The 26,591-nt window shown below is 48.3% G+C and overlaps 2 protein-coding genes across 4 annotated transcripts in view; one reads left to right on the top strand and one right to left on the bottom strand.

Annotated features, from left to right (window-relative positions):
- The window catches only part of ANKRD24 (ankyrin repeat domain 24), a 26,884-nt gene extending 8,458 nt beyond the window's left edge, over positions 1 to 18,426 (bottom strand). The window contains exons 1-17 of one of the 3 annotated variants that reach the window (XM_083483651.1): positions 18,331 to 18,426; positions 16,789 to 17,057; positions 14,937 to 14,992; positions 11,073 to 11,203; positions 9,925 to 10,013; positions 9,446 to 9,510; positions 8,998 to 9,055; positions 8,582 to 8,652; positions 7,580 to 7,686; positions 6,712 to 6,899; positions 5,967 to 5,995; positions 5,752 to 5,844; positions 5,351 to 5,461; positions 4,428 to 4,535; positions 2,339 to 2,377; positions 1,160 to 1,258; positions 122 to 194 (exon numbers count right to left, since the gene is read on the bottom strand). In XM_083483651.1, coding sequence (XP_083339777.1) covers positions 122 to 194; positions 1,160 to 1,258; positions 2,339 to 2,377; positions 4,428 to 4,535; positions 5,351 to 5,461; positions 5,752 to 5,844; positions 5,967 to 5,995; positions 6,712 to 6,899; positions 7,580 to 7,686; positions 8,582 to 8,652; positions 8,998 to 9,055; positions 9,446 to 9,510; positions 9,925 to 10,013; positions 11,073 to 11,203; positions 14,937 to 14,972 — 1,297 coding nt within the window. In that variant the 5' untranslated portion in view covers positions 14,973 to 14,992; positions 16,789 to 17,057; positions 18,331 to 18,426. Of the gene's footprint in view, positions 1 to 121; positions 195 to 1,159; positions 1,259 to 2,338; positions 2,378 to 4,427; positions 4,536 to 5,350; positions 5,462 to 5,751; positions 5,845 to 5,966; positions 5,996 to 6,711; positions 6,900 to 7,579; positions 7,687 to 8,581; positions 8,653 to 8,997; positions 9,056 to 9,445; positions 9,511 to 9,924; positions 10,014 to 11,072; positions 11,204 to 13,948; positions 14,143 to 14,936; positions 14,993 to 16,788; positions 17,058 to 18,330 lie in introns of those variants that run through there. The other 2 variants (XM_083483650.1, XM_083483652.1) reach the window with 2 other exon arrangements.
- SIRT6 (sirtuin 6) lies at positions 18,326 to 26,591 on the top strand. The gene is made up of 8 exons (XM_083484095.1): positions 18,326 to 18,459; positions 20,606 to 20,733; positions 20,869 to 21,051; positions 21,287 to 21,346; positions 22,313 to 22,408; positions 22,910 to 22,990; positions 23,357 to 23,480; positions 24,446 to 26,591. The coding sequence occupies exons 1-8, from the start codon at positions 18,394 to 18,396 to the stop codon at positions 24,734 to 24,736; spliced, it is 1,029 nt and encodes a 342-aa protein (XP_083340221.1). The 5' UTR covers positions 18,326 to 18,393; the 3' UTR covers positions 24,737 to 26,591.

Raw genomic sequence — 26,591 nt, 5'->3', positions numbered from 1 at the left:
TAACATGACGGAACGTAACAGAACATCACAAACGCCTGCCATCTTTGCTGATTCTACATATTCAAATAAGGTCCTCGAGGGGGGGGGGGGAGTGACCATTAAATACTAATAACAACCATACCTGGGAATTCGAGGAGGTCTCCCTCTTCGTCTTGCAGAGTTTCAATGTCGTAGCTGGTGTTTTCCTTCTCGTTCTGTGTGGGGCAGGGGAGAGCAGAAAAAGAGGGGTCCAGGGAGGGACAGATCAACATGAGCCATTATGGACTCACAGCTGTCCATGGAGGTACAAGTCAATTCTGTGTCCAGGGCAGTTGTCTGCCAGCTCCATCTGGTGCGCAGGATGAGACCCTCCCTGCCCACAAACTGTCGCCCCAGAGTGGTGCATGCTCTGGTTGTCTCCCGCTTGGACTACTGCCATGCGCTGTCCATGGGGCTCCCTTGGAAGGTGACCCAGAAACTGCAATTAATCCAGAATGTGGCAGCCAGACTGGGGACTGGGAGTGGAGACCATATAACACCAGTCTTGAAAGACCTACATTGGCTCCCAGGACGTTTCCGGGCACAATTCAAAGTGTTGGTGCTGACCTTTCAAGCCCTAAATGGCCCAGTAGACCTGAAGGAACGTCTCTACCCAGACACCGGGGTCCATCTCCCGAGGGCCTTCTGGTGGTTCCCTCCCTGCGAGAAGCAAGGTTCCAGGGAACCAGGCAGAGGGCCTTCTCGGTGGTGGCGTCTGCCGTGTGGAACGCCCTCCCATCAGATGTCAAGGAAATAAACAACTATCTGACTTTTAGAAGGCATCTGTTTAGGGAAGTTTTTAACGTTTGACGTTTTGTTGTGTTTTTAATATCCTGTTGGGAGCTGCTGAGAGTGGCTGGCGAAACCCAGACTGATGGGCGGGGTATAAATATTATTATTATTATTATTATTATTATTGTTGTTGTTGTTGTTATTAGACCCACGAGGTTTCCTAGCCTGACCAAGACTATCAGGGATGCTTGTCCCTCTGCAAATCCAGATGTGAAGACTATGCCACCACAGATATTGGCTCGTAGGGAACAAAGCTCTTATTGGGGTAAACCCAAAAAAGAAAACCCCCATTGTTACAACGAGTCTGCTGTGTATTTCAAACCCCACCGATGCACATGGCTTGCGGTACCTCCACAGATGACAGACGGCTCCGCAAAGCCGCCAACTCTCTCCCAAGGTTTTCCTTTTCCCCAACTTTCTCCTCCAGCTGCTTCTGAAGTTCTTCCACCTGGTGGGGCAGAGAGCAAAAGAAATCGATCCGTTCATTTACCGTATTTTTTGCTCTATAAGACTCACTTTTCCCCTCCTAAAAAGTAAGGGGAAATGTGTGTGCGTCTTATGGAGCGAATGCAGGCTGCGCAGCTATCCCAGAAGCCAGAACAGAAAGAGGGATTGCTGCTTTCACTGCGCAGCGATCCCTCTTGCTGTTCTGGCTTCTGGGATTCAGAATATTTTTTTTCTTGTCTTCCTCCTCCGAAAACTAGGTGCGTCTTGTGGTCTGGTGCGTCTTAGAGAGCGAAAAATACGGTAAACGTTTGCAAAACCCCTTATGGTTTTGATCTATGGGCTACCATTAAAATGAGGCTGCATTTCAAATTGTATTTTAACCCGTATTTTAATAAATTGGATGTGCATTTCCAAAATATAAAAAGCAAATAAAATAAAACCGACATGCAGCAACCGTGTTTTGTGTTGTGTAGGCTCCTCGGGTGTAAGTCATGGGCCCCGCCTGCTCCCTAAAATATCCCTGCTTTGCTCCTTTCTATATATAGGGTGCCGACATTCTGCATGGACTGGTTGCAGGGCAACATGGGCAAATGGCTCAAGATACCTATGAGGTCCATAAATTACCATATAGCATTCAACACAAAAAACAGCGACAATTTGTTGTTGACGAAGGACAGCTGGACATATAAAGGGCCCCATTACCTTCAGTAGCTTAGGGCCTCATCAAACCCAAATTCAGCCCTGGTTCCAATGTTTTGAAACGTGAAGCAATAGAAGCAAAAAGCTAGCCGAAAGCAGAGAATGGAGGACCATGCGTCCGGGATGCTTTAGCTGAGATTCCCACATTGCAGGGGGTTGGTCTAGATGGCCGCTGGGGGTCCCACGCAACTCCACGATTCTAGGATCAGCACGGGGGCAATGGGTTCCCTTTTCTAAGAAACGGCATCTTTTAAACTGAAGCCTTTCTCACCCCCTCCTCTCCCCCGTCATCTCAATTTGCTGCGGTGTTTAATAAATGCGATTTTCTTGGTCCTTTTTTAAACCATCCTCGAATATTATCTCGGGCAGATAATAGGCTCACCTGCTTCTGCAGAGTATGCAAAGACCCATCGTCCAGTCGCTAACGGAGACAAGAAAAAAGGGAGATGGACAGGATTAATAGAGCCTGAGAAAATATATATACACACACACACAAATTTATATTGCTAATTTTTCATATTATTTTCGTACAGAGGGACCCTAACCATGTCTACTGTGACCTGAGTCCTACTCAATTCAACAGGGTTTTACTCTTAAGTAAGTGGGGTTTCTTGCAGCCATATAAGGCAGCCTGCCATCTCCCCATCACAGCTTTGCACAGGCCATTACTCGAAAGCACTCTGCACATGCCTATGTAACCCTCGCTGCCTGCATTCATGTGTAAACGTAAACTACTTACTCATTATGCACTGATGTTTAATTTTACTATGGGATCCTAATGGGTTACTGAACATTGCTTTATTCGAGATGAGCTGTTTATTTCAAAGCGATTGTGACCCTTTTTAATATCGGACCAGATTGTCCCTGTAAGCGTTTGACGTTTTATCATTACAGTGGAACCTCGGTTTTCGAATGTCATCCGTTCCGGAAGTCCCGAAACGTCCGAAACCGAGGATCAAAGGGACTGTCGGCAAGTTTAATGGGGGAAATTGAGAAGCGTGCCTAGGAAATCGAACGTTCGTCTCCCGAGGCGCATTCAAAAATGGAAGCATTCGCTTCCAGGTTTTCGGAGTTCGGCTTCCGAAACATTCGGCAGCCGAGACGTTCGAAAACCGAGGTTCGACTGTATTTCTATATGTGTTGGAAGCTGCCCAGAATGGCTGGGGCAGCCCAACCAGATGGGCAGGGTATAAATTTAATTACAGTGGGACCTTGGTTCTCAAACGCCTTGGTTCCCAAATGCCGAAACCCTGCAAGGAAGTGTTCCAGTTTTCGAACATTTTTCGGAAGCCAAACGTCCGACGCGGCTGTCAGCTATTGTTTCCGGGGTGCCTGCACCAATCAGAAGCCACGCCTCGGTTTCTGAACATTTCAGAAGCCAAACAGACTTCCGGAACAGATTAAGTTTGCTGCTTTTGTTTTCGCTCTTTATTTTGCGTTTTTGAAGCTTTTTCGGTTCATTTGTTTTTGCGACTGTGCAGAACACAGTCCAGCTACTGATTGATGTATTGTGTGGCTGCGGAAATGGATAAAAGCCCCCCCATCCAAACAGTTACTGTCATCAGCGCAGGTAAAGAAAAAAATTAATTTCAAAATTTTATCATCTACAATACTGTCCTATTTATTTTATAGTACAGTACATTGATTCTTGCTTTCATTTTATGGATCAATGGTCTCACTAGATAGTAAAGTTCATGTTAAGTTGCTGTTTTAGGGGTTGTTTTTAAAAGTCTGGAACGGGTTAATCCCTTTTGCATTCTTTTCTGTGGGAAAGCAGCGCGACTTGAGTTTTGGAATGCTTTGGTTTTGGAACGGACTTCCGGAACGGATTAAGTTTGAGAACCGAGGGACCACTGTATATATGTGTGTATGCCTCCTTGCCAGACAAGAGGACATAGCCCAGGTAAAACCAGGGATGTTCCTAGGGGACCAGATGTGGAATACGGCAGACTTCTTACAGCGGCTAGATTAAATGTCCTTGACTCTGCGATATTGTGGGGAAGGTACAGGGGAGTACCATACGCCCAGAGAGCCTGTCATTGTGCCATGGGTGTGGTTGAGTCCACCGAACACATTCTCTTGACTTGCCCTTCTTATGCAGAGCTTAGACAAATTTTTATAGACCCACTCCTATGCCAATCTAGCTCCCTACCCGGAGAAAACCAGGTTTTACACTTGCTGAATAATGTCGCCAGAGCTATGCCTTCCTTGGTGGCCAAATTTCTTTTTTTAGCTTTTAAGCGCCGCAAGACTATAATTGACTGTATTGATATGGGGCAATCTATTTAGCCCATTTTAGTGTTGGCTAAGCTCTAAAATCTTCCTGGATGTTTTAACTGTGTATTGACAAATGTACTTTTTTCTGACTGATGGTCGAATAAAAGGTTGGTGATGTGTGTATGCCGTACGGCTGAGGGATGGCACGGGAGACAGATCCCGGGGTTCGCAAGTTCAACCCTGGAGCGCCTCACTTTCTGCTTCAACGTCTCCTGCTGCTGCTCCAGGCTTCGGATCTTTTGCAGGAGCTGAGCTTTCTCCTGACGCAGCCGCACGATTTCCTCGTAGGCGTCCTGGTCCTCCTGGGCGGGGGAGAAAAACCCAAAGGTGAACGACAAGGGGCTGGTCCCCTTCCTCACCTCGAGGGTGTTATAGGAATTCTAAGGCCTTTTATAGATAAAAAATATATGTTCATAAATGTACAAGGCAAACACATAAGTATATCAAACACGTGTCTGAAATAGTACGGGAGAGCAATCCTGAAGCCATTTGGACTCTCCCAAATTGACCTCAAACATTTCTCTGCAAGGAGGAAGGAAATGGGGAAAGCTTTCCAATGGTCTTTGGACTGTAGGGGCTTACGCCTCCCTGTAAATACAGTCTGGCAAGTATCTGTTCAGCTGAGCACACTATCAATATGCATAAGAGATTCGGGAACTGAGTATTGACCATCTCCAAGGAATGGCCAGGCGACCCAGAAAAGGCAATTGATAAGGCAAGATTGATCAGGTCTCCTGGCAGACAGGAGAGAAGCAACACCCTCCCATTTCTGGTGGGGGTCACCTCTTTCTGTGATGTATGGATGATGTTTGGGGGGGTGGTCTTGAGCTACAGGGTGGGCAATTTCAAAAGTTCATATAATAGCTTGCGCACCAATGTTCGGGGTTCCTCTCCTCCCTCCCTGCGTGGGGTGAGCAGGGGACCCTGTTGCAACAGATCAATAAAGATCAGGCTTACTAGCTGCTTTGCTTCTCAATATTCTCTGCTCGGCCTCTGTTATTTTCTCCTACCGATAGAGAACCTACATAAGGACTCTATACAGGCTCTTGGGTACCACATAGGGGAAAAGGAACGGTGTTTTCTCATAACAAGGGCATCACCACTAAGGGATCCTCACCGTCGCAGCCGGAACAGGAGGGTCGTTGTGGTGGGTCCGGGCTGGCTTGGCGGTGATGACTCGGTTGCCCCGTTCGGCAGGAGCCGGGTTGTGGTCCGGCGGGTGGGGGTCCTAATAATAATAATAATAATAATAATAATAATAATAATAATAATAATATTTGTTTGTTTATATCCCACCCATCTGGCTGGGTGTCCCCAGCCACTCTGGGCAGCTCCCAACAGAATATTAGAAACACGATAAAACATCAAACATTAAAAACTTCGCTAAATAACATAGCGGTATATAATAGCTCCTGAACAAATCGGCTCCTGAACGTCACAAACTCGGAAGTGAGTGTTCTGGTTTTTGAACGTTATTTTGGAACTCGAACGTCCAACACGGCTTCCTATTTTCCCTACCTGGCTGGGGGCACTTCCTGGGGGAGGTGGGGCTTTCCTCTTTCTCGGGCTGCTGTTCTTCCCTTTGGTCAGAGAGTGGCGTGGAGAGGATGTCTGGTTTTTATTTCGAAAAAAGAAAGAAATAGATGTAGAAAACGCAAATGAGGCACGTGAGAAGAATGTGCCCCCAGCAACATCGCCCGGCGTACAAGTATTGGGGGCTCGAAAATTGTTACCTGTGAGGATGCTTCGGTCGATTCCTCTTCTGTGAAAAGTAGAAGGAGAAAGAGAGAGAGAGAGAGAGAGAGAGAGAGAGAGAGAGAGAGAACACAAAGATGGAATTAAATTAGATGGTGAGGGAACAACTCACTTGTGAGGCCCAGGGACGTCCCCCTGTTAACAACTGAGATGCTGTAATACACAGTTGCAGACTCACACTTGCTTGCATGAAAGGGTTAACCTGAGCCCTGAGCTCAAGTTGCCAGGCTTAACATGCCCCACCTTCCCAGTGTTTCCTCTTCCTGCTTCCCGGAACAAGCAAGGAGCCACGCAGCCATGGCTCCCTGCAAGCGAACCAAATCTCTCTAAAAGGAGATCTGACTGCCTGCATCTTTGCTAACCGAAATATTGCATGATCCTTTTTTCCCCGTAAGGAAACCAACTCCCTCCCCCCCTTTAAAGTCATTTAGAACCTTTTTCTTTGCTTTATTGCCAGCGAAGGGGGACTTGTTTGCTTTGGCATTAGTAAAGCTATTTAGATTTGCAAAGCTGAGTGTCTGTGATTTATTCTAGCCTAAGCATTTTCAGGGGAGCATTTGTTTAAAGGACAACAAAGGCAGGTGCAGAGCTAGCCGAGTTTAAACCGTCTTAGAGCTTGTCTCCTCCTTCTGCCTACATTTCCTCAGGAATGTGGAGATACAGAAACGGCCTCCGCTTCTCATCAGGAAAAAGCCCAGTTTGGCGGAGGAAAGGTATCCTTACCGCTGGCCCAGGAGTGGCGCTGAGCAGCTTCCTGCAGGTAGTGCTGGATGAGGGCGTTTCCCACGGCCGCGCCATAATGGGCCGCGTCGTGACCCGTGGCGTCAACGAGGCCGACCCGCGCTCCGCCGTGGACCAGGACTTCCACCGTCTCCACGCTGCCGTTCTCGCAAGCCACCATCAGGGCTGTTCTGAAGCAAAGACGAGGCCAGTTAAGTTGAGAGGGGTACAGTGGTACCTCTGGTTAAGTACTTAATTCGTTCCGGAGGTCCGTTCTTAACCTGAAACTGTTCTTAGCCTGAAGCACCACTTTAGCTAATGGGGCCTCCTGCTGCCGCTGCACGATTTCTGTTCTCACCCTGAAGCAAAGTTCTTAACCTGAAGCACTATGTCTGGGTAAGCGGAGTCTGTAACCTGAAGCATATGTAACCTGAAGTGTATGTAACCCGAGGTACCACTGTAGCTTTGTTTGGACCAAGCGGCAGGGAGGCGTTGCGGAAGAAAGAAATGGAAACGGCGGAGGGCTTGATTGGATTTCGATTTGATATCCCGCTTTATCACTACCCTAAGGAGTCTCAAAGCGGCTAACATTCTCCTTTCCCTTCTTCCCCCACAACAAACACCCTGTGAGGTGAGTGGGGCTGAGAGACTTCAAAGAAGTGTGACTGGCCCAAGGTCACCCAGCAGCTGCATGTGGAGGAGCGGGGAATCGAACCCAGTTCACCAGATTACGAGTCTGCCGCTCTTAACCACTACACCACACTGGCTCTGTGATCCGGTCCGCTGTCCGGTGCCGCAGGGGGAAATGGGGAGGTGCAGAGGAAGGTTGCTGCCCAATGCCCCACACACAACAGCGGAAAAAGGCGCTCACCGTCCACGCTGGTCTCTGGCATTGACAGCGGCTCCCCGGTGGAGCAGGTAGCGGCACATTTCCGAGTGGCTCATCTTGGCTGCTAGCATGAGAGGGGTCGCGCCATCCTGCCGCCAGAGAGGAGAGTTGATGCAAAGTTAACAGCTAAAACCAGAGAACTTAATGACAACTGTTCCGTGGAAGAATAGGTAAAGATAAAGGGACCCCTGACCGTTAGGTCCAGTCATGGCTGACTCTGGGGTTGCGGCGCTCATCTTGCTTTATTGGCCGAGGGAGCCGGCGTACAGCTTCCGAGTCATGTGGCCAGCAGGACTAAGCCGCTTCTGGCGAACCAGAGCAGCGCACAGAAACGCCATTTACCTTCCCGCCGGAGCGGTACCTATTTATCTACTTGCACTTTGACGTGCTTTCAAACTGCTAGGTGGGCAGGAGCAGGGACCGAGCAACGGGAGCTCACCCCGTCATTGCGGGGATTCTGATCGGCAAGTCCTAGGCTCTGTGGTTTAACCCACAGCGCCACCCGCGCCCCGCAGGGAAGAATGGAAGCCTTTAAATATCATAATACCAGTGGCACCTTGGTTCTCAAACGCCTTGGGACTCAAGCAACTTGGAAGCCAAACGCTGCAAACCCGGAAGGAAGTGTTCCGGTTTGCGAACTTTTTCCGGAAGCCGAACGCGCTCCATTTTGAGTGTTACGCTTCTGATTTGAGTGCCACACTTTTGTTCTAACTGCCGCACTTCCATTTACCACTAAAATGGGAAGCGTAACACTCAAAACGGAGCACGTTCGGCTTCTGAAAAAGGTTCGCAAACCGGAACGCTTCCTTCTGGGTTTGCAGTGCTTGGGTTCCAAGTGGTTTGAGTACCAAGGCGTTTGAGAACCGAGGTGCCAGTGTAAAACTGATTGAAAAGAAAAGAAAACAGCGCCTTCTTGCACCCCTACCCAGCAGCGGGGGAAACGAACGCAGAGGGAGGTTTCCGTGAATTTGGATCGGCGCTTACCTTGTCCTTGGTGTTCAAAGGAGCTTTAAAGTCACAAAGGATTTCAAGACAGGAGATGCATCCATTGACAGCTGCAGGGAAAGAGCAGGGAAAAACCTACTAAGGACAAACAAGACGTCCTGCTGTTCTTGCAATTTATTCTACAATGTACAAGACTTTGTACAAGCGCTGGAAAACTTGCAAGCTCCTTATTTCCCGTATTATGATACGTAATTATAATGGCAGTTCATTCCTTGGTTTTTGGGCAAAAGTTCATGTAACTGAGCTACGGGAACATGAGATTGTAAAATATATATATATATACGGCCCAAGTGAGGTGGGGTTATCACCTGAGATTCACCTGAAGCAGGAAAATGCCCCGGAACCAGTGCCCACCCCGCTCCCTGGGGTTTGGGGAGATGGTGAAATATGCTGACCTGCATGGTGGAGAGCTGTCCGTCCGTGGCTGTCGGCTACGTCCACTGGACAGGATGCCTGGAAGAGAGAGAAAGAAAGAAAGAAAGAAAGAGAGAGAGAGAGAGAGAGAGAGAGAGAGAGAGAGAGAGAAAGAAAGAGAGACAGGCAGGGAGAGAGACAGAGAGAAGGAGGGAGGGAGGGAGAAAGAGGGAGAAAAAGAGAGAGAGAGAGAGAGAGAGAGAGAGAGTGTTAAGCAGTGAAAAGGAGCTGAGCCCCCAATCCTACCTGCGGCTTCCTGGGGAGTAAGCCCCATACCAACCCAGTGGGAAGATGGCCAAGGCGGATCCGGCCGTTGCCTTGCCTCTCCTTGCAAAGCCGCCTTGAAAACCCAAACCCACTTTGGGATTTGGCCAAATTCAGTGCGCAGCTGCAGTTGAAAGCCACGCTTGAAGATGCCCCGAGAGTTACCTGCAACAGCTTGCTCACGCACTGCGGGTGTCCGTGCTTAGCCGACAGGTGCAACGCTGCGTAGCCTGCGGGGAAGGAAGGAACATGAGATATGGGGTTTTTCATTATAAGACAATAGCCAGTGTCACATTCTGGATTAGTTGCAGGTCACCTTCCAAGGTAGCCCCACGGAGAGCGCATGGCAGTAGTCCAAGCGGGAGATAACCAGAGCATGCACCACTCTGGCCAGACAGTCTACGGGCAGGGAGGGTCTCATCCTGCGTCCCAGATGGAGCTGCCCTGGACACAGAACTGACCTGCGCCTCCATGGACAGCTGTGAGTCCAAAACGACCCCCAGGCTGCGCACCTGGTCCTTCGGGGGCACAGTGACCCCATTCAGGACCAGGGAGTCCCCCACACCTGCCTGTCCCCCAAAACAGTCCTTCTGTCTTGTCAGGATCCAACCTCCATAATAATAGCTTTTGCACCCTAAACCCACCTGCGCCATCGGTCGTCATGGCGTCCGCTCCGTGGGCCAGCATGACTTCCAGGCAATCTGTGTTCCCTTTCGTCGCAGCCAGGTGGAACCTGCGGAACAGACCGACACTTGATCTGCGATTCCCGCATCGCGAGGGGTTGGGCTAGATGACTCGGGGGGGGCCCGACTCTACAATTCTAGGATTTCCCTGTTAATCCAGGGTCCCCGGGGTCGGATGAACCAGTGGCCTAAGCACCCGGCAGATCGAGGGTTTAGAAGCCCCTGGGGTATTGCTTGATAGCAGTGGTCTCCTAGTGGACAGTTGTGGGGTGGGCGGTGGGCTTTCCTGGGGGGGTCACCAGATGAAGCTCACCAATTTAAATAAATACAAATAAATAAACTTAGCAGTTTAGAACTTTGGAAATCCCCGCCACTTGAGATTAAGCAGGTGCAGGGGGTCAGGCTGGATGACCCCAGGGGGCCCCCTTCCAATTCTACAACTCTGAGATTAATTGCACGACTTCACAATGGCTCAGTCGGTAGATCAGGAGACTCTTTGTCTCAGGGCCATGGGTTCGAGATTCGCATCGGGCCCCTTTCGGCCGTGCGATTTCCCGACTCTGTGACATGATTTTATATCTCCTCGCAGACATAGATAAGTATGTGACCTGGCGTGTAGCACTCTTTGCAACTGCCGCTAGGAAAATTAGAGTAAATTATATCGCCACCAACTGTAAAGGAGATGAATTTATTTGACCCTAAGCTATATGCTATCTTTATCACCAAACTCCGAATATAATTGCACATTGCATTAATTAACATTATTTTTTAACATGTGGTGATTTTAGCCTATAAATTTTACTGTTTAATGTCTTAACCTGTCTATTAAGGTCCTTTCAAAGCTCTGTTCAGAGTAGGTAATGTCTTGAATCAATAGCTGTCAACGTTTCCCTTTTTCTTTAAGGGAAATTCCCTTATTCCGAATAGGATTCCTCGCAAGAAAGGGGGAAAGTTGGCAGCTATGGCTCTTGATAATATAAATGCTTTTTGTATTAATCGAGCATATTTTCTTTTAATTGTTGAATGGTTCTGTGTGCGTTGCGGCAGCCTTTGGCTATGTGCAATAAAACCGACTGACTGATTGCGAAATTCAGGTTATTTGGGCTTACGCCGATTTTCCTTCCGAGTCCAGCTTGGTGGGAACCAGGCCCTTTCGGATGAGGAGCGAGGAGACACGGTCGGCGTCATTGTATTCCACCGCCTGCAGAAGCTTCTCGTCATTTTTGCTCCAGTCCTGGCTCTGTAAACCCCCCAAAAAAAAGGAAAAGGAAGAGGGGAAAAACAGCAAAAAGGTCAAGCGCCGTTTGGATCAACACGCCTAAAATGAGAGGTTTGCGGAGCATGCCAAACTGGCAAATTTAACAATGGAAATGGAAATTTAACAGTGGAAAGCAGAGCTGGAGAAGAGGCAGGTTTTAGGTAGGACTGAAATGTTTTTGAGTCCTTTTAAAAATTTAAAAACTGGTCGAAAGGGATGGAGGGAAGTCCAGACCTCAGCAGAGCAAAGGATTTATTTGTTTTGTTATCGTGTTGAAAAAGAAATTAATAAAAATCATATTAAAAAGATAAATAAACATGGCGCAAGGAAGATTTGAACAGGGAACAGCAGGGAAATGTGCATTTGGGATTAAGCAGGGAAGATGCAAGTTTGGCCATCACTGATCTAGGAGGAACTAAAAAGAATGCTAAAACACACATTTTTTGAAGAAGAGGCTGCTACGATTTGCAGAATCCTCCTGGCCTCCAGATTGCGGATTAATCGCTTTTATTCCCCAGAAATCACCTGGTTTCCACGGCAACGCCGGTTAATCCGAAAGGACCTGGTTTTCGAAGGCCGGGCGCCCCGGACAAGGTCGCTTGACCTCAGCGGCACGGCAAAAGCTTTCGAAGTAGCCTGGCCAGAGGAATCTCTACATCAGCTCTTCCGATCCCATAAAATAGACACAAACCCCTGGGCTTTGGGACCCTGAAATGTCCCCTGGGCTGTGCTACAACTCCCAGCACCCGGTGCGGCCAAAGATCAGGGATGAAGGCAGCCAGAAGCCAAAATCCATAGGGCACCGTGTTAGTTGCTGTAGCGATTCTCAACCTGTGGGTCCCCAGATGTTGTTGGACTACAACTCCCATCATCCCTGAGCTCTGGCCTTGCTAGCTAGGGGTGATGGGAGCTGTAGTTCAACAAAATCTGGGGACCCACAGGTTGAGGGTACACAGGGATTGCCTCGACTTGCTCCGTAAGGGAAAATATAAATGCTTCCTTGCACAAAGACAGATTTGAAAGTTTTTTCTTCTTCCCTGCTCAACTCACACCCAAGGAGAGTACCAGATTTACAGAAGCTGACCCAGTTACTGATCTGATCCCAGAATGTCCCGCTTTTCCTTAGAACGTCCCTATTTCCACGGGAGAAACGTTGGAGGGGATGGAATAGGACGTCCCTCTTTTCAGGGGAGAAACGTTGGAGGGGATGGAATAGGATGTCCCTATTTTCAGGGGAGAAACGTTGGAGGGGATGGAATAGGACGTCCCTATTTTCAGGGGAGAAATGTTGGAGGGGATGGAACAGGACGTCCCTATATTCACGGGAGAAACGTTGGAAGGGATGGAACAGGACGTCCCTCTTTTCAGGGGAGAAACGTTGGAGGGGATGGAATAGGACGTCCCTATTTTCAGGGGAGAAACGTTGGAGGGGATGGAATAGGACGTCCCTATTTTCATGGGAGAAACGTTGGAGGGGATGGAATAGGACGTCCCTCTTTTCAGGGGAGAAACGTTGGAGGGGATGGATGGATGGATGACCTTTGAGGGACCCCCTGCTCCCAACTTTACGGTTCTAGTTGGTCGTGACCCACGCCATGGGGCCTCTTTGCCCAGCACGCATCCTTTTTTCCAGGTGTTAGCTTAAAAGCTAAGAGAAACAGCAAACACTGGGAAATAGAAGGAGAAATGTTTTTCCTTCCACGGGGTAACTTGGCTGTAAATGAAATAAGGAATCAATTGATCTGCGTTCAAAGGTATATCTCAGGTGTCTATCCTTGGAAAGGTGAAAAAGGACGTGGGGGTGGAAGTCAGGGGTGTTGCAAATGGAGAAAAGGAATGCAGAAAAAAGTGCATTATTGGGTTTAAAAAGAAATAAAACAGGTAGATTTACTAAGGGAAGAGATTTGATAATGTAGGTAGAAGACGGAAACCAGCGAGATGCGGGTTCGAATCATGGCTCAGTCGTCAGGCTCCCTAAGGTGACCTTTGGGCCGGTCCCCATCTCTCAGCCTCACAGGGTTGTTGTGCAGCTGAAATGTGGGGAGGGAGGGGGGAGATTATCCCTGGGGGGCAAGGAAAGCTAAAATTGGACTGTAATGGAATTAAATTAAACGAGAGAAAAAGAGAGAGAGAGAATTATACGTCCCCGACTTCTTCAGTGGATGAGGATGAAGAAAATTGGCCGTTTGCCCAATGCAACAAAGAAGGATTTATTCAGGGAATACTGGGACAAGGAATATATATTCAGGGAATATTAGGACACGGAATATTTATTAAGGAATTACTGGGACAAGGAATATATATTCAGGCAATACTAGGACAAGGAATAAGGGACAAATTCAACTCTATCTCCCCTGCCCAAAAACCGAAATCACACAAAAAACACCACCCCTATTCCTTTCTCTCTCTTCCTAAGGCTCTATTCATGGGGGGAAGCAACCTTACACAGCACATCTGTGTGTGTCCGGCCCCCACCACCACAGAGCATGTACAGAGTGCATCTCCCTAAAGGCTGAATTCCACCCCACCCCACCCCGCTCCCCAAGGCAGCCTCTTGCATCAAAAAACGAATAAATAAACCGCGACGGTGATAATTCAGCTCCGGACGAGGACAGAGGAGATGGTGCAATTCCGGGGAGGGGAGAGTCATTGGAGGGGGAGAAAAGGGAGCAGGATCGGAGGGGGGGGGTACCCAAAAAATGCAGAATCGGGGGGGGGAGAGCCTACCGCGAAGGAGGAGGCAGCGCAGAAGCAAATTTGCTTCATCGTCCCTCCCAGGAAGTATCGAGTAGCCATCCATCCGATCTCAGCCGGCGGCGCAGGAGGAAGGGACCAGGGATGAGGGATGAGGGATGCAGGGGAAGATGAAGGATGCTGGCGAGCGGTCCTGATGCTGGGATAACGGGCAGCAAAGCCGGCTTGCAGCAGCAGATCAGAGGCCAAGGGAGGAGGAGGAGGAGGAGGAGGAGGAGGAGGGAAGCGTCTCCCCCCAGCGGCAGGAGAAGGCAGCCCGATTCCCTCCCACCCTGCAAGGTCCTAAAAACCCCGCGGCAACTGGAATCCTTCGGAAGGGACCGCGGGGGTCAGCTATCCAGTAGCAGGTGGTTCCCCAGGCTTGCTTGCCTAAACTGAAGTTCAGTCTGGATAAGACAAAGAGGTTCTATCTAGTAGCAGGTGGTTCCCCAGGCTTGCTTGTCTGAACTGAAGTGCAATCCCGAGAAGACCTCCTTGCTAGGTCCTAAAAACCCCACGGCCAACCGGAATCCTTTCGAAGGGAACACGGAGATCAGCTATCCAGTAGCAGGTGGTTCCCCAGACTTGCTTGCCAAAACTGAAGTTCAATCCAGGTAAGACTTCCTTGCAAGGTCCTAAAAACCCCATGGCAATCAGAATCCTTTCGAAGGGACCGTGGGGATCAACTATCTAGTAGCAGGTGGTTCCTCAGGCTTGCTTGCCTGAACTGAAGTTCAATCCGGATAAGACAGAGAGGTTCTAGTCCAGGGGTCAGCAAACTTTTCCAGCAGGGGCCGGTCCACTGTCCCTCAAACCTTGTGGGGGGCTGGACTATATTTTTGGGGGGGGATGAACGAATTCCTATGCCTCAAAAATAACCCAGAGATGCATTTTAAACAAAAGCACACATTCTACTTGTGTAAAAACACCAGGCAGGCCCCACAAATAACCCAGAGGTGCTTTTTCAATAACAACAACTCACATCAGACTTCTTAAACCTGGCCTTGAGACTCTTCATCTCAGGTGCGTTCTTGATTTCTGAAACAGACAGATTAAGAGATCTGAAACATGTAGGGTATTTCTTCAGAAATAAGTCCAAGGGTCTTTGAGTTAAGCATGCCACCTTTGGGACAGAAATAACCTGGCCCCCGTCCTCTGCAAACACCCCGGCTGGATTGCTGGGCTGCCCTTGGAGACAACCTAAAACCTCCACCTGCCCCCAAAGGCTTTCTGGCAGGGTTCCAATAAAATCCCATATTTTGATACAGCCGAGATTGTAATAATAATAATAACCTTATTATTACCATTGGGCCCTGGATAACTGGTATCAAAATGGTCAGAAAAGACCCTTTCAGATGCTTCTGCTGCCCTCAGAAGCTCAGGGGAGAGGACAGGGCCTTCTCTGTGGCAGCTCCAGAGGGGACACCACTAAGAAGGACCCGCCTGCCGATCGTAGGGTCTGAGATGGATGCTCTTGGAGGTATTTGGGTCCAAAGCTGTTTAGGGCTTTTATATGCTAGAGGACTCCGCTGCAAATAAAACGTTTAAAATTATTATTATTATTATTATTATTATTATTATTATTATTAATGTGTTGTTAAAGTGCAATATACAAAGGCAGCACTAGATGGCGATGTTGATCTATGCAAAATTCAACGTCTTTTTCAAAACTTTCCCCCCCCCAAAAAGCAAGTTTTTTAAATATACGGCTGACTAATTGTCAGGATTGTGATCTCAGCTCCGAGGCCTTTCGTGTTTCGCACCCAGGGCCCAGAAGCAGGCGGTTGCTTGGGGGATCCATCCCACTTGGGATGCGAAACCAGGACTCGGTTCTCTGGATACGGCCGGCCCGGCCTGTTCCCCATCCCCGTGTGGCCTAATTAGATGGCGTCTTTGCGCCCCGCTGTGGGACAGAGATGAACGCTGTACTGCTTTGCAAGCAGATTGGTTTATCCAGGGGAACTCAGCTCCACATGGGATAACGCAACAGCCAACAGGGGGCTGGGAATTCCCTATAGCTTCTGAGAGTAAGCCAAGCTCTACGAAGAATCTTGCTGAGCTGGAAATGCAACCGAAGCGATTGAGCGTCTGCAGCAACTCCTATTACCAAAGGTCACAAAACGAACATTGGGTAGCTCAGCCAGTGGAGGACGGGATGCTTCATCCGAGGGTCGTGGGTTCGAGTCCTGTGGGGGGCAAAAGATTCCTGCATTGCAGGGGGTTGGACTAAATGACCCCCAGGGTCGCTTCCAACCCGACAATTCTATGATGCTATGAGTAATTTACAAAAAAAGCAGAGGAGATATGATAGAGAAGATTCAGGTTAGGGAACATATCCTCCAACATTTCTCAGATGAAAATAGGGATGTCCTATTCCACCCCCTCCAACGTTTCTCCCCTGAAAATAGGGACGTCCTATTCCATCCCCTCCAACGTTTCTCCCGTGAAAATAGGGACGTCCTATTCCTTCCCCTCCAACGTTTTTCCCGTGTAAATAGGGGCGTCCTATTCCTGAAGCTGGACCATTCAGGGCTGTCCAAAGGAAAAGGCGTCTTTGGGTAAACCACGGAACTCATTGCCACAAGACACAACTGTGGCCAACGGCTTCAAATTCCCAGAGAAGGAAAAGGCTGTCTTCGATTTTATGTTTCCCCCTCCGCTGTTGGGTGGCAGAAAATGCTTCTGGGTGCCAGTTGATGGAGGAGAGAGTTGGGTGCGAATTTCCCCCTAAAGACGGACCTCTGCACAGAGAGGATGCTGAGATAGATGGCTCTTTGGCCTGATCCCTCTCCAGGATCCCTTTCTTCTCTCCCATTTCCTTTTGCAAAACTTACGGTAGGTGGTCTCCTGGCGGGGCGGCCCTTTGCCTCAGTTTCCCCCTTCGTACGATGACTTTGCAAGCGCCTTGTGCTCCTTCCACGAAGGCGAGAGACAGGGGGAAAGGAGGGAAAACAAGACCAGAGGGATCTCCTTACGGTAGCCTGGCTGAAAAGGAGTTTCGACATATCAGGGTCCTTTTTCGCAGCAGCTGGATGCCGTCCCCACCAATGAGCGGCGGATCCCGGGGGAACGGCCTCTCCTGCCGGCGGAATTGAGTTACCACCTGTAACAGGTAAGGTTACCATCCCAGCCTAGGCAGGAGCTTAGGAGCAGCCTCGTTAAAAAGGAACTAAGAGGGGGTCAGGAAGGGAAAACAATTAGGGTTTTTAAAAGGCAGGGTTGTCAGCTTTCAGGTAACACAGGGTTCTGAGACGTGAAGGTATTTGAACATATATATTTTTTTGTAACAACATTTTATTAATTTTCCAAACACAAATATAAATAAAACAATGCAAATTGACATCCCTCTAGTCCCTTCCATGGTTCTATTCTTTATTGACATACTGCACGTCCATTATTAAATTTAAAACCTATTTTTAAAAAACTATTTAAAATGTGATTTTATTAAGCTGTGTTATTTTTACTGTTGTTAGCCGCTCTGAGCCTGCCTCCGGCTAGGGAGGGCGGGATATAAATAAAATTTTATTATCATTATTATCCATCCATAACAAAATTACAAGCAATCTTAAAACCCTGCGAATGTATTGACCTGTGTACAATGCTTCTGTGTATATATGCAATTGACATCTTCCATTGCATCTTTGCTGCCTGTTATTGAATTCTGATTCATGTTTACGGCGACTAATTCTGCTTTTTAATTGTGGGGATTATAACGGCGGAGCAATTAATAACACTACATAATACAATTTAGCAATCAATGACATGCTAGAGGATAAGAATCCCAAGACTACATTAAATGTAGCCAAATTCTGTGTGTCTGCAATCAATCGCAGGAGGCAAGTGGTATCCCATAATGACCAAACCCCCAAATGTTAACTACAGGGAGCACGCTAATAATCAATTTTAATTTTTATATTTAAATCCTTGTTATACTCATATTGTCCTTTGTATTTCTGATATTTTTGTGATCTGTGATATTGTGTGTGTTGACGCTGGTCTGTGACCGTATTAATAAATTCATTCATTCGACAGGCATCATGCTGTTGATTCAAAAACAGAAGTCATCCAGGTGGCATGTAAAACAGAAGCGAACATATTGCAGATTTTTTTTAAAAAATCACTCAAAATATATCTCACAACATAACAGAATAAATAGCAGTTCTGCAAGAAACGGTGCAGCTACGATGCCGCCCGCTAGATGGCGCCGGCGCTAAACCAGGAAGCGGCTCCATTTGCCAGGAACCAAGATGGCGCCGCCAGCCTCACCCTCCCGAAACGAGCATGGAGGCGACGACTCGGGTAAAACCGCGCGTGCGCAGAAGGAGGCTTCACGTCTGGCTCCTTTTCGGACACGCCCCTTCCGGCGCCGTCGTTACCGGAAGCTCCTCAACAAGCGCCGGCGAAACTTTATTGGCAGAGGGGAAGGGGGAACAGTCGGGATGTCGGCGAACTACGCGGCGGGGCTGTCGCCGTACTCGGACAAGGGCAAGTGCGGCCTCCCGGAGGTGAGCGGAGGGGTGGGGGTGGGGAAGGGTTGCCATGGATACCGAGACTCCCCCCATTGGACCGCGCGGGGGGGGAGGGGCGAGGAGGGCGCCTGAGGGGGAAAGGCCCGGGAAGGACCCGGATGTTGGAGGCCGAGGGGGGGGGGAAAGACCCGGATGTCGGGGGTTTTATTTTATTTATTTATTTATTTATATCTTTTTATTTATTTATTTATTTTATATTTTATATCAATTTGTTCATTTTATTTATTTATATTTTATATTTTATTTATTTATTTATTTATTTTATATTTTATATTAATTTATTCATTTTATTTATTTATATTTTATATCTATTTATTTATTTTTTATTTTATTTATTTATTTTATTCATTGATATTTCCAATCTCTTTTGCTTTACCGTGTTTCATTTCATAAGTCATTCCTTCATTCATTCATTTCACTCGTTCTTTTCGTTTGTTTTTAATTTCCATGTATTTTATTTTTATTTCCGTTCGTTCCTTTGTTTCATTCCATTCTTTTTGTTTTGACTTCCGTTTGTTTCATTTCATTTTTATTTCCGTTTGTTTTATTTTTATTAAATTCACTCGTTTCGTTTCATTTATCTTTTTTTTGTTTCCATTTTTTTTTTTTTTTTGTTTATTTCTGGATACATTCAGAAAAGAACAGCATGGTAGAGCTTATTGAGGAAAAATACATTTTAGTAAAGATACATTGCTAAAGTCAATGAGTAAGATACAGCAAAAATGATACATTTAGGTACAGCAATAAACGACACATTCTCCAAGGCACAGTTTACATTATTGTAGGGTATTAAGGCAGAATACTCTATATCTGATATTGGTAGAGTCATTTTCCTTTATTCCCCTCTCTGACCCTGACTTGCCAATCAGAAGGTCGGTGGTTCGAATCCCCACAATGACGGGGTGAGCTCCCATTGCTCGGTCCCTGCTCCTGCCAACCTAGCAGTTCAAAAGCACGTCAAAGTGCAAGTAGATAAATAGGTACCGCTCCGGCAGGAAGGTAAACGGCGTTTCCGTGCGCTGCTCTGGTTCGCCAGAAGCGGCTTAGTCCTGCTGGCCACATGACCCGGAAGCTGTACGCCGGCTCCCTCGGCCAATAAAGCGAGATGAGCGCCGCAACCCCAGAGTCGGCCACGACTGGACCTAATGGTCAGGGGTCCCTTTACCTTTACCCTGCCCATGTGGCTGGGTATGGCCAGCCACCCTGGGCGCCTCCCAACAGAATATTAAAATACAGTACAGTGGTGCCTCGCAAGACGAAAATAATCCGTTCTGTGATTCTCTTCGTCTAGCGGTTTTTTTGTCTTGCGAAGCAAGCCCATTAGCGGCTTAGCAGATTAGCGCTATTAGCGGCTTTTAGCGGCTTTTAGCAGCTTATCTGCTGATCGGATCAGCTGATAAGCGGCTTAGCGGCTTAGAAAAAGGGGGGGAAGGGAAAAAACCAGCAGGAACTCGCAAGACATTGTCGTCTTGCGAAGCAAGCCCATAGGAAATTCGTTTTGCGAAGCACCTCCAAAACGGAAAACTCTTTCGTCTAGCGAGTTTTCCGTCTTGCGAGGCACCACTGTAGTTTATTTAACATTAAAAGCTTCTCTAAACAGGGCTGCCTTCAGATGTCTTCTAAATGCCTTGTAGTTAATTATTTCCTCGACGTTTGAGGGGAGGGCGTTCCACAGGGTGGGCGCCACCACCAAGAAGGCCCTCTGCCTGGTTCCCTGTAACCTCACTTCTCGTAGGGAGGGAACCGCCAGAAGGGCCTTGGGAGATGGACCCCGGTGTCCGGGGTGGAGATTCTCCTTCAGGTCTACCGGGCCATTTAGGGCTTTCAAGGTCAGCACCAACACTTTGAATTGTGCTCGGAAACATCATGGGAGCCAATGGAGGTCTTTCAGGACCGGTGTTATATGGTCTCAGCAGCCGCTCCCAGTCCCCAGTCTGGCTGCCGCATTCTGGATTAGTTGCAGTTTCCGGGTCACCTTCAACGGGAGCCCCACGGAGAGTCCCTGATGGGGAAAAGGCAGGTTATATAAATAAACAGAGGAGAATAACTGCAACTTTCCCAGCTGACCTATCCTGCGCTTCCTCTGTTTATCTCTCTTCCCCCTGCCAAACCTCCCATTCAGTTTTTTGACCCTCCGGACGAGCTGGACAGGAAAGTCGCCCAGCTGGCCCTCTTGATCCGGGAGGCTTCCAATGTGGTTTTCCACACCGGGGCTGGCATCAGCACGTCTTCGGGAATCCCAGACTTCAGGTGAGCGGAGTGACAGGTACTTGGGAACTCCTTACACCCCCCCTCCAAGGCCGCTGATTTGTTATGGGTCACCCAGAAAGATGCTGGATAGAAGCCCTTCCATCCGGTAAGGATTTGCCCCTCTGTTCCCTGCAGAGGCCCCAATGGCGTCTGGACCATGGAGGAGCGGGGTCTGTCCCCGAAGTTCGACACCACTTTTGAGAACGCGCGGCCGTCCATGACCCACATGGCCCTCTTGGGGCTGCAGAGAGCCGGCGTCCTGCGGTTCCTGGTCAGCCAGAACGTGGACGGTCTCCACGTGCGCTCGGGGTTCCCCAGGTAAGGGGACGCTTCCCGTGGCAGTGTGAAGAAAACGCTTTCGTTAAGCTCTGGGACAGCTCAGGGGGCAGAGCGTGAGACTGCCGATCTGTGGGTCGTGGGTCCAAGGTATTCTGCGATTCCATGCACATTAAAAAAAGCAAAGCCTCTGGTCCGATCTCGGGTCCTTTTACAGCACCAAGCTGTCGTTCCGCCTGTCAAAGTTCCCCCTCTCTTTTCTCCTCCTCTTCCGCAGGGACAAACTGGCAGAGTTGCACGGGAACATGTTTGTGGAGGAATGCATGAAATGCGGCAAGTAGGTACCCTCTCCGGCGATGTGGGTGCCTCGGCTTCCTGTGGGTGGTGGTGGCGGCAGGGAGATTCCTCCGCCTGGTTCCAGCTGCCTCCGTTGCAAAATTAAATGCGACGATGTGGCGCAGCAGGAAAGGGGGAATTGAAACGTCTGAGGTCAGGTGGAGGGGAGGAAAGACCACAATATTTGGGGCCTTAATGCAGCTGTGGGGAACCTTTTTGCTGCTGCCCAAGACGCTTCTGAACCACAACTCCCACCATCCCCAGCCGTTAATCGTGCTTCCATGCAGGGGGCCTGGTGGGAGTTGTAGTTTGGCGGTGCCTGGAAGGCCACATCTAGCAGCCAAAAGGCAGCTCTCGCCAGCCCGGATGTTTTGGGAACTGGTAGGACAGTTGCCGAGGGACGCGGGTGGCTCTGTGGGTTAAACCACAGAGCCTAGGACTTGCCGATCAGAAGGTCGGTGGTTCGAATCCCCGTGATGGGGTGAGCTCCCGTTGCTCGGTCCCTGCTCCTGCCAACCTAGCAGTTCGAAAGCACGGCAAAGTGCAAGTAGATAAATAGGTACCGCTCCGGCGGGAAGGTAAACGGCGTTTCCGTGCGCTGCTCTGGTTCGCCAGAAGCGGCTTAGTCCTGCTGGCCACATGACCCGGAAGCTGTACGCCGGCTCCCTCGGCCAGCAAAGCGAGATGAGCGCCGCAACCCCAGAGTCAGTCACGACTGGACCTAATGGTCAGGGGTCCCTTTACCTTTTTAGGACAGTTGCCATCCCACACAGTTGGCCTGGGAAGGTGGGTGGGTGGGTCAGGGAGGCAAACCCCCAAACTGGAATGGACCTTTGCTGCAAGGTCTGGATCGCAGGGGCAAGTGGTGGATCGAAGAGGGGAGGGATTCCTCTTCTCATGGCATGACTCTGCTCCTCGCTTGCTCCCAGGAAACCTCCACTCCTCCCTCTGTGTGTTTGTCTTTAAGGCAGTATGTGAGGGACGCTGTGGTGGGCACTATGGGCCTGAAGCCCACCGGCCGGCTCTGCGACGTCTCCAAGCGCAGAGGCCTTCGGTCCTGCAGGTACGTGGCGGGGGAAGGGTAGAGCTAGGAATTGTGTGTCATATTTTAATAGCTGCCGCACAAAATTTTGAGCACCTTGCGAGTTGTACCATGGGGTTGTTCTCTAGCAGCAAGAAACGCTTCAGAACTTGCCGTGCACGTCTGGGGTATCGCACCTAACCGAATAAAATTTAGCATTTTAAATGAAACCCACAAGAAGTCTTCGTTTATCTATCTAGACGTGCTTCTGCAACATGGGCACGGAAGGGTGTGAAAGCACACCTAAAATCTGTGCAGATGATAAACATTGCCTTCAGAGTGTACCCATTCTCCCTTCCATCTTTTTTCTTTCATTCTGCAAAACATTCGAAATCTCTGCCGCCCGCCTGCACATCAGTTGCATCCACTCTGCTCCCTTTTTTATTTGGGGGGTTCCAAGTCCCCCCCCCAGTCCCACAATGCCTGGGCTCCTACATGCAGCTGCTGCTCCCAAGAACCCAATCTTTTCCTTTTCCTCAAAAGAGGGAAGCTGATGGACACCATCTTGGACTGGGAAGATTCCCTGCCTGACCGGGACCTCAATCTGGCAAGTGAAGCGAGCAGGTAAGGCTCTTCCCCTTGAAGGTGTTTTTGGGTCACGTCGAAGGCCTCATCTAGCTCTCATCCTCCTGGGTCAAGCAAGAATTCTAGCATTAGACAACTGTTTCTTCCTGCACCGTAGGAGGTTGCCTTCTAGATTCCCTACGGTTGGCCAGCTTTAGCAAACGGTGATGGGCATCTTAGTTGTGGCTTAGAAAATGCTTATAATAATTCATTTATACCCCACCCATCTGGCTGAGTTTCCCCAGCCACTCTGGGTGGCTTCCAATCAAGTGTTAAAAACAATACTTGCTGCTTCCCCTGCCCTTCCAGGTAAGGAATGCTAGCTGGCATTGGCTTCCTCTTTTAATTTTATTTTGTCCCCTGCAGGAGCGCCGATTTGTCCATCACTCTGGGAACGTCCCTGCAAATCAAGCCCAGCGGAGACCTTCCTCTGTTGACCAAGAAGAAGGGAGGGAAACTGGTGATTGTGAATCTGCAGCCAACGAAGCACGTGAGTTCAATTCGGGCCTCGCCAGCAGCTCAGGAACCGCAGCCAGTCTTAGAAACTCAAATATATCAGCTAGGTACCAAATGCCTCCTTAAATCAACGTTGCGGTCGGCGAAACAGAATGTCTAGTTGTCACGATTTAAATCATGAATTTGGTTATCACGATTTAAATCACTAGTCAGTAAGACTTGATTTAAACCTCCTTCTTTTTTACAGAAAGACTCAGCCTTGCTGGTATCATCTTAATATTTACAACCAGAGGAAGGTTTCAGTTTTTTGGAATAGTAGATTTTCAGAGTAGTTTTTACAGTTATATCAAAAATTACTGATTTGGTTATACTGTTAGAAATACATAGACCGGTAATTATGCAATTATGGTGAGGTTTAATAAGTTAACTGTTTATATTTGGATAACTTTTCTGCTGTACTTTATTGGGAGGAGAAAAATAACCATTTCCTTAATAGCAACTTAAACAATTAACAATGACGTTATAGCATATGTATCCATGTTTGTTTCCTGATGCGGTTAAACAATTTTCAAAAAAATAAAAACTTAGACTGAGTTTAGGCACACATGGGAAACTTAAAACAAATCCTTATTTCCTGACAAATAGCCTTTGGATTATAATGTAACTTAAATAGAAAATCTTTAGAAAGATTCCTCCCTCCCCAATAAAGCATTTTATTTTAAAAATCTGATTTAAATCAAATCCGATTTAAATTTTTAAAAATCTGATTTAGATAAAAAAATCTGATTTAAATAAAAAAATCTGATTTAAATGAAAGATCTGATTTAAATATTTAAAAATCCAATTTAAATTTTAAAAAATCCAGTTTAAATTTCAAAAATCCATTTTTGAATTTATTTTTTAAAAAATACCCGTTGATTTTCATCCACCCTGCTTCGTAGGCTGTCTCGGCGCTGCCAACCCCCGTTCCCCACCTCTCTCCCTTTCTCTCCCCTTCAGGACAAGCACGCTGACCTGCGGATCCACGGCTACGTGGACGACGTCATGGCGAAGCTCATGAAACACCTCGGCTTGGAGATCCCCGAGTGGACGAGGCCGCTGGTGGTGGAGAAGGCGGAGCTCGCCGAGTCCAAAGCATTCGCCAAGCCCGGCACGGACTTCCTTACCAAGGCGGAGCCCCGGGGGGGAAACCCGGAGGATGGCGCCTCTCCGAAACAGGAGCCCTGTGCGACTCCCGACAGCGACCGCGTCGTACCCAAGCGTTTGAAATTGGAGCCTCTGCCCACCTGATGGATCCTGCACACATTCGTCCGGGTCGTCTGTCTTAGAAACATTTTTTTTTACTTGTATATAGGACTTTTCAAAAGACCATCCCTCCTTATTTATGTGGGGGGCTTTTTCCCACCACTGTGGGAAAGTTTGTCTCCTTTTCACAAGTCTACTTGCACGCTCCAGGCACGCTCCGTCCCCACGAGATCGCTTCCAAGACCTCATTTGTGTACCTAACGAGGCAGCCACAATTTCCCACCCTGGGGTCTTTCCCCCGCACATTCTCCACCCTCCTTCCCGCTCCGGCGGAGAAGTTTCATCCGCATACGGACAAAAAAACGTTTATTGGGGGAAACTCATACTAAAAGGCTGGCGGGTTTTCACGAAGTTAAAAATAAACAAATCACCAAATTCCTGGAGAATGGAATTTAAGTTCAGGGGAAGTGAGCAAACCAAAAGTGGCAAATTTGTCCATCTCTAATCCAAAATAAACACTATAATAGGAGTGGAAGAATGAGTGAAATTATAAATGATGATTTCCCAGAAGCCATTTTCCTCGAGTTACTGGGTCTGCTACATGAATTTTTGGTCATGTCAATGGTTCTTTGAAGCCTTAACCCAAGGTATGTTATTATTATTATTATTTATTATACGGTGGCACTCATCTGACCGGGTTGACCCAGCCACTCTGGGTGCTGGGTGCTCAGAATAAAGTTTCCCTGCGTTCTCTTGGCGAGCAAACCACTTTGGGATTCTTACTTATTACGATTCTTCCGAAACCGCCTCTCTGCCCAACAAACCTGGCCCAGGTGTGGTTGTGCAAACATGTTTGCCCATCCTGCTTGGGAAGTGAGCTCAGGGAGCAAACGAGCTCGGCACCGTGGGTCGTCATTAAGTCTCCCCTCTGCAATTATAGAAGCAGCAATTAATTTGCCAAACGATGCCCAAAGGGAGCAAAGGACAGGACCAGTTTTGTTTCGTTCTCTGCAGCTGCTGTTGTTGCCCCTGGAGTCTCAGACCTTTGCTCCTCCAAAACGCTTCCTTTCCCTGGGTGCAGCCACAAATAGGGAGGGGGGCACTGAATTATTTGTTGTTGTTGTTGTTTAGTGGTGTCCACCTCTTTGTGACCCCCTGGACCAGAGCACGCCAGGCACTTCTGTCTTCCACTGCCTCCTGCAGTTTGGTCAGACTCATGTCAGTAGCTTCGAGAACACTGACCAGCCATCTCGTCCTCTGTCGTCCCCTTCTCCTTGTCCCCTCCATCTTTCCCAACATCAGGGTCTTTTCTGGGGAGTCTTCTCTTCTCATGAGGTGGCCAAAGTCTTGGAGCCTCAGCTTCAGGATCTGGCCTTCCAGTGAGCACTCAGGGCTGATTTCCTTAAGAATGGAGAGGTCTGATCTTCTTGCAGTCCATGGGACTGAACTATTGGCTTTGCCGAAACTCAAATCCCCCCGGTCTAATATCCCAAGTGCTGCAAGATCCCAAAAGCGCCCGGACTAAGATGGTCTATCAGAAAAATCACTCTGGTGGTTTATCACCACAACAGCTACTCACTTTGGGTTTTGGTAAAGCAAGCAGTCTAATTTGTCGGCGCCTAAATGATAATTGAGCGTCAGAAAAACTTGGCCACAAGAAGGAGATTTTGCCCATGGTGTGACTATTTTCCACCTTCCCATTTTGACACTCCGGCACCCTATCTACAAAACCTAGCCATTCTAAAATATAGACGCGCTTTTACCCTCGGAAGATTGAATGTCTTGCCCTCGGCTGGACTTGAGGGACCAGGTTTCTTCGCTTTCTGAAAGTCTAGAAAGCATTTGTTGTATATTATTTTTTGCTCCGTCATTAAAAACTCTGAAACAGCAGTGATAATCA

Source organism: Podarcis liolepis, assembly GCF_965112155.1.
Source record: "Podarcis liolepis genome assembly, chromosome: 18".
Classification (NCBI taxonomy): Eukaryota; Metazoa; Chordata; class Lepidosauria; order Squamata; family Lacertidae; genus Podarcis; species Podarcis liolepis.
This window is presented reverse-complemented; position numbering and strand designations above follow the sequence as displayed.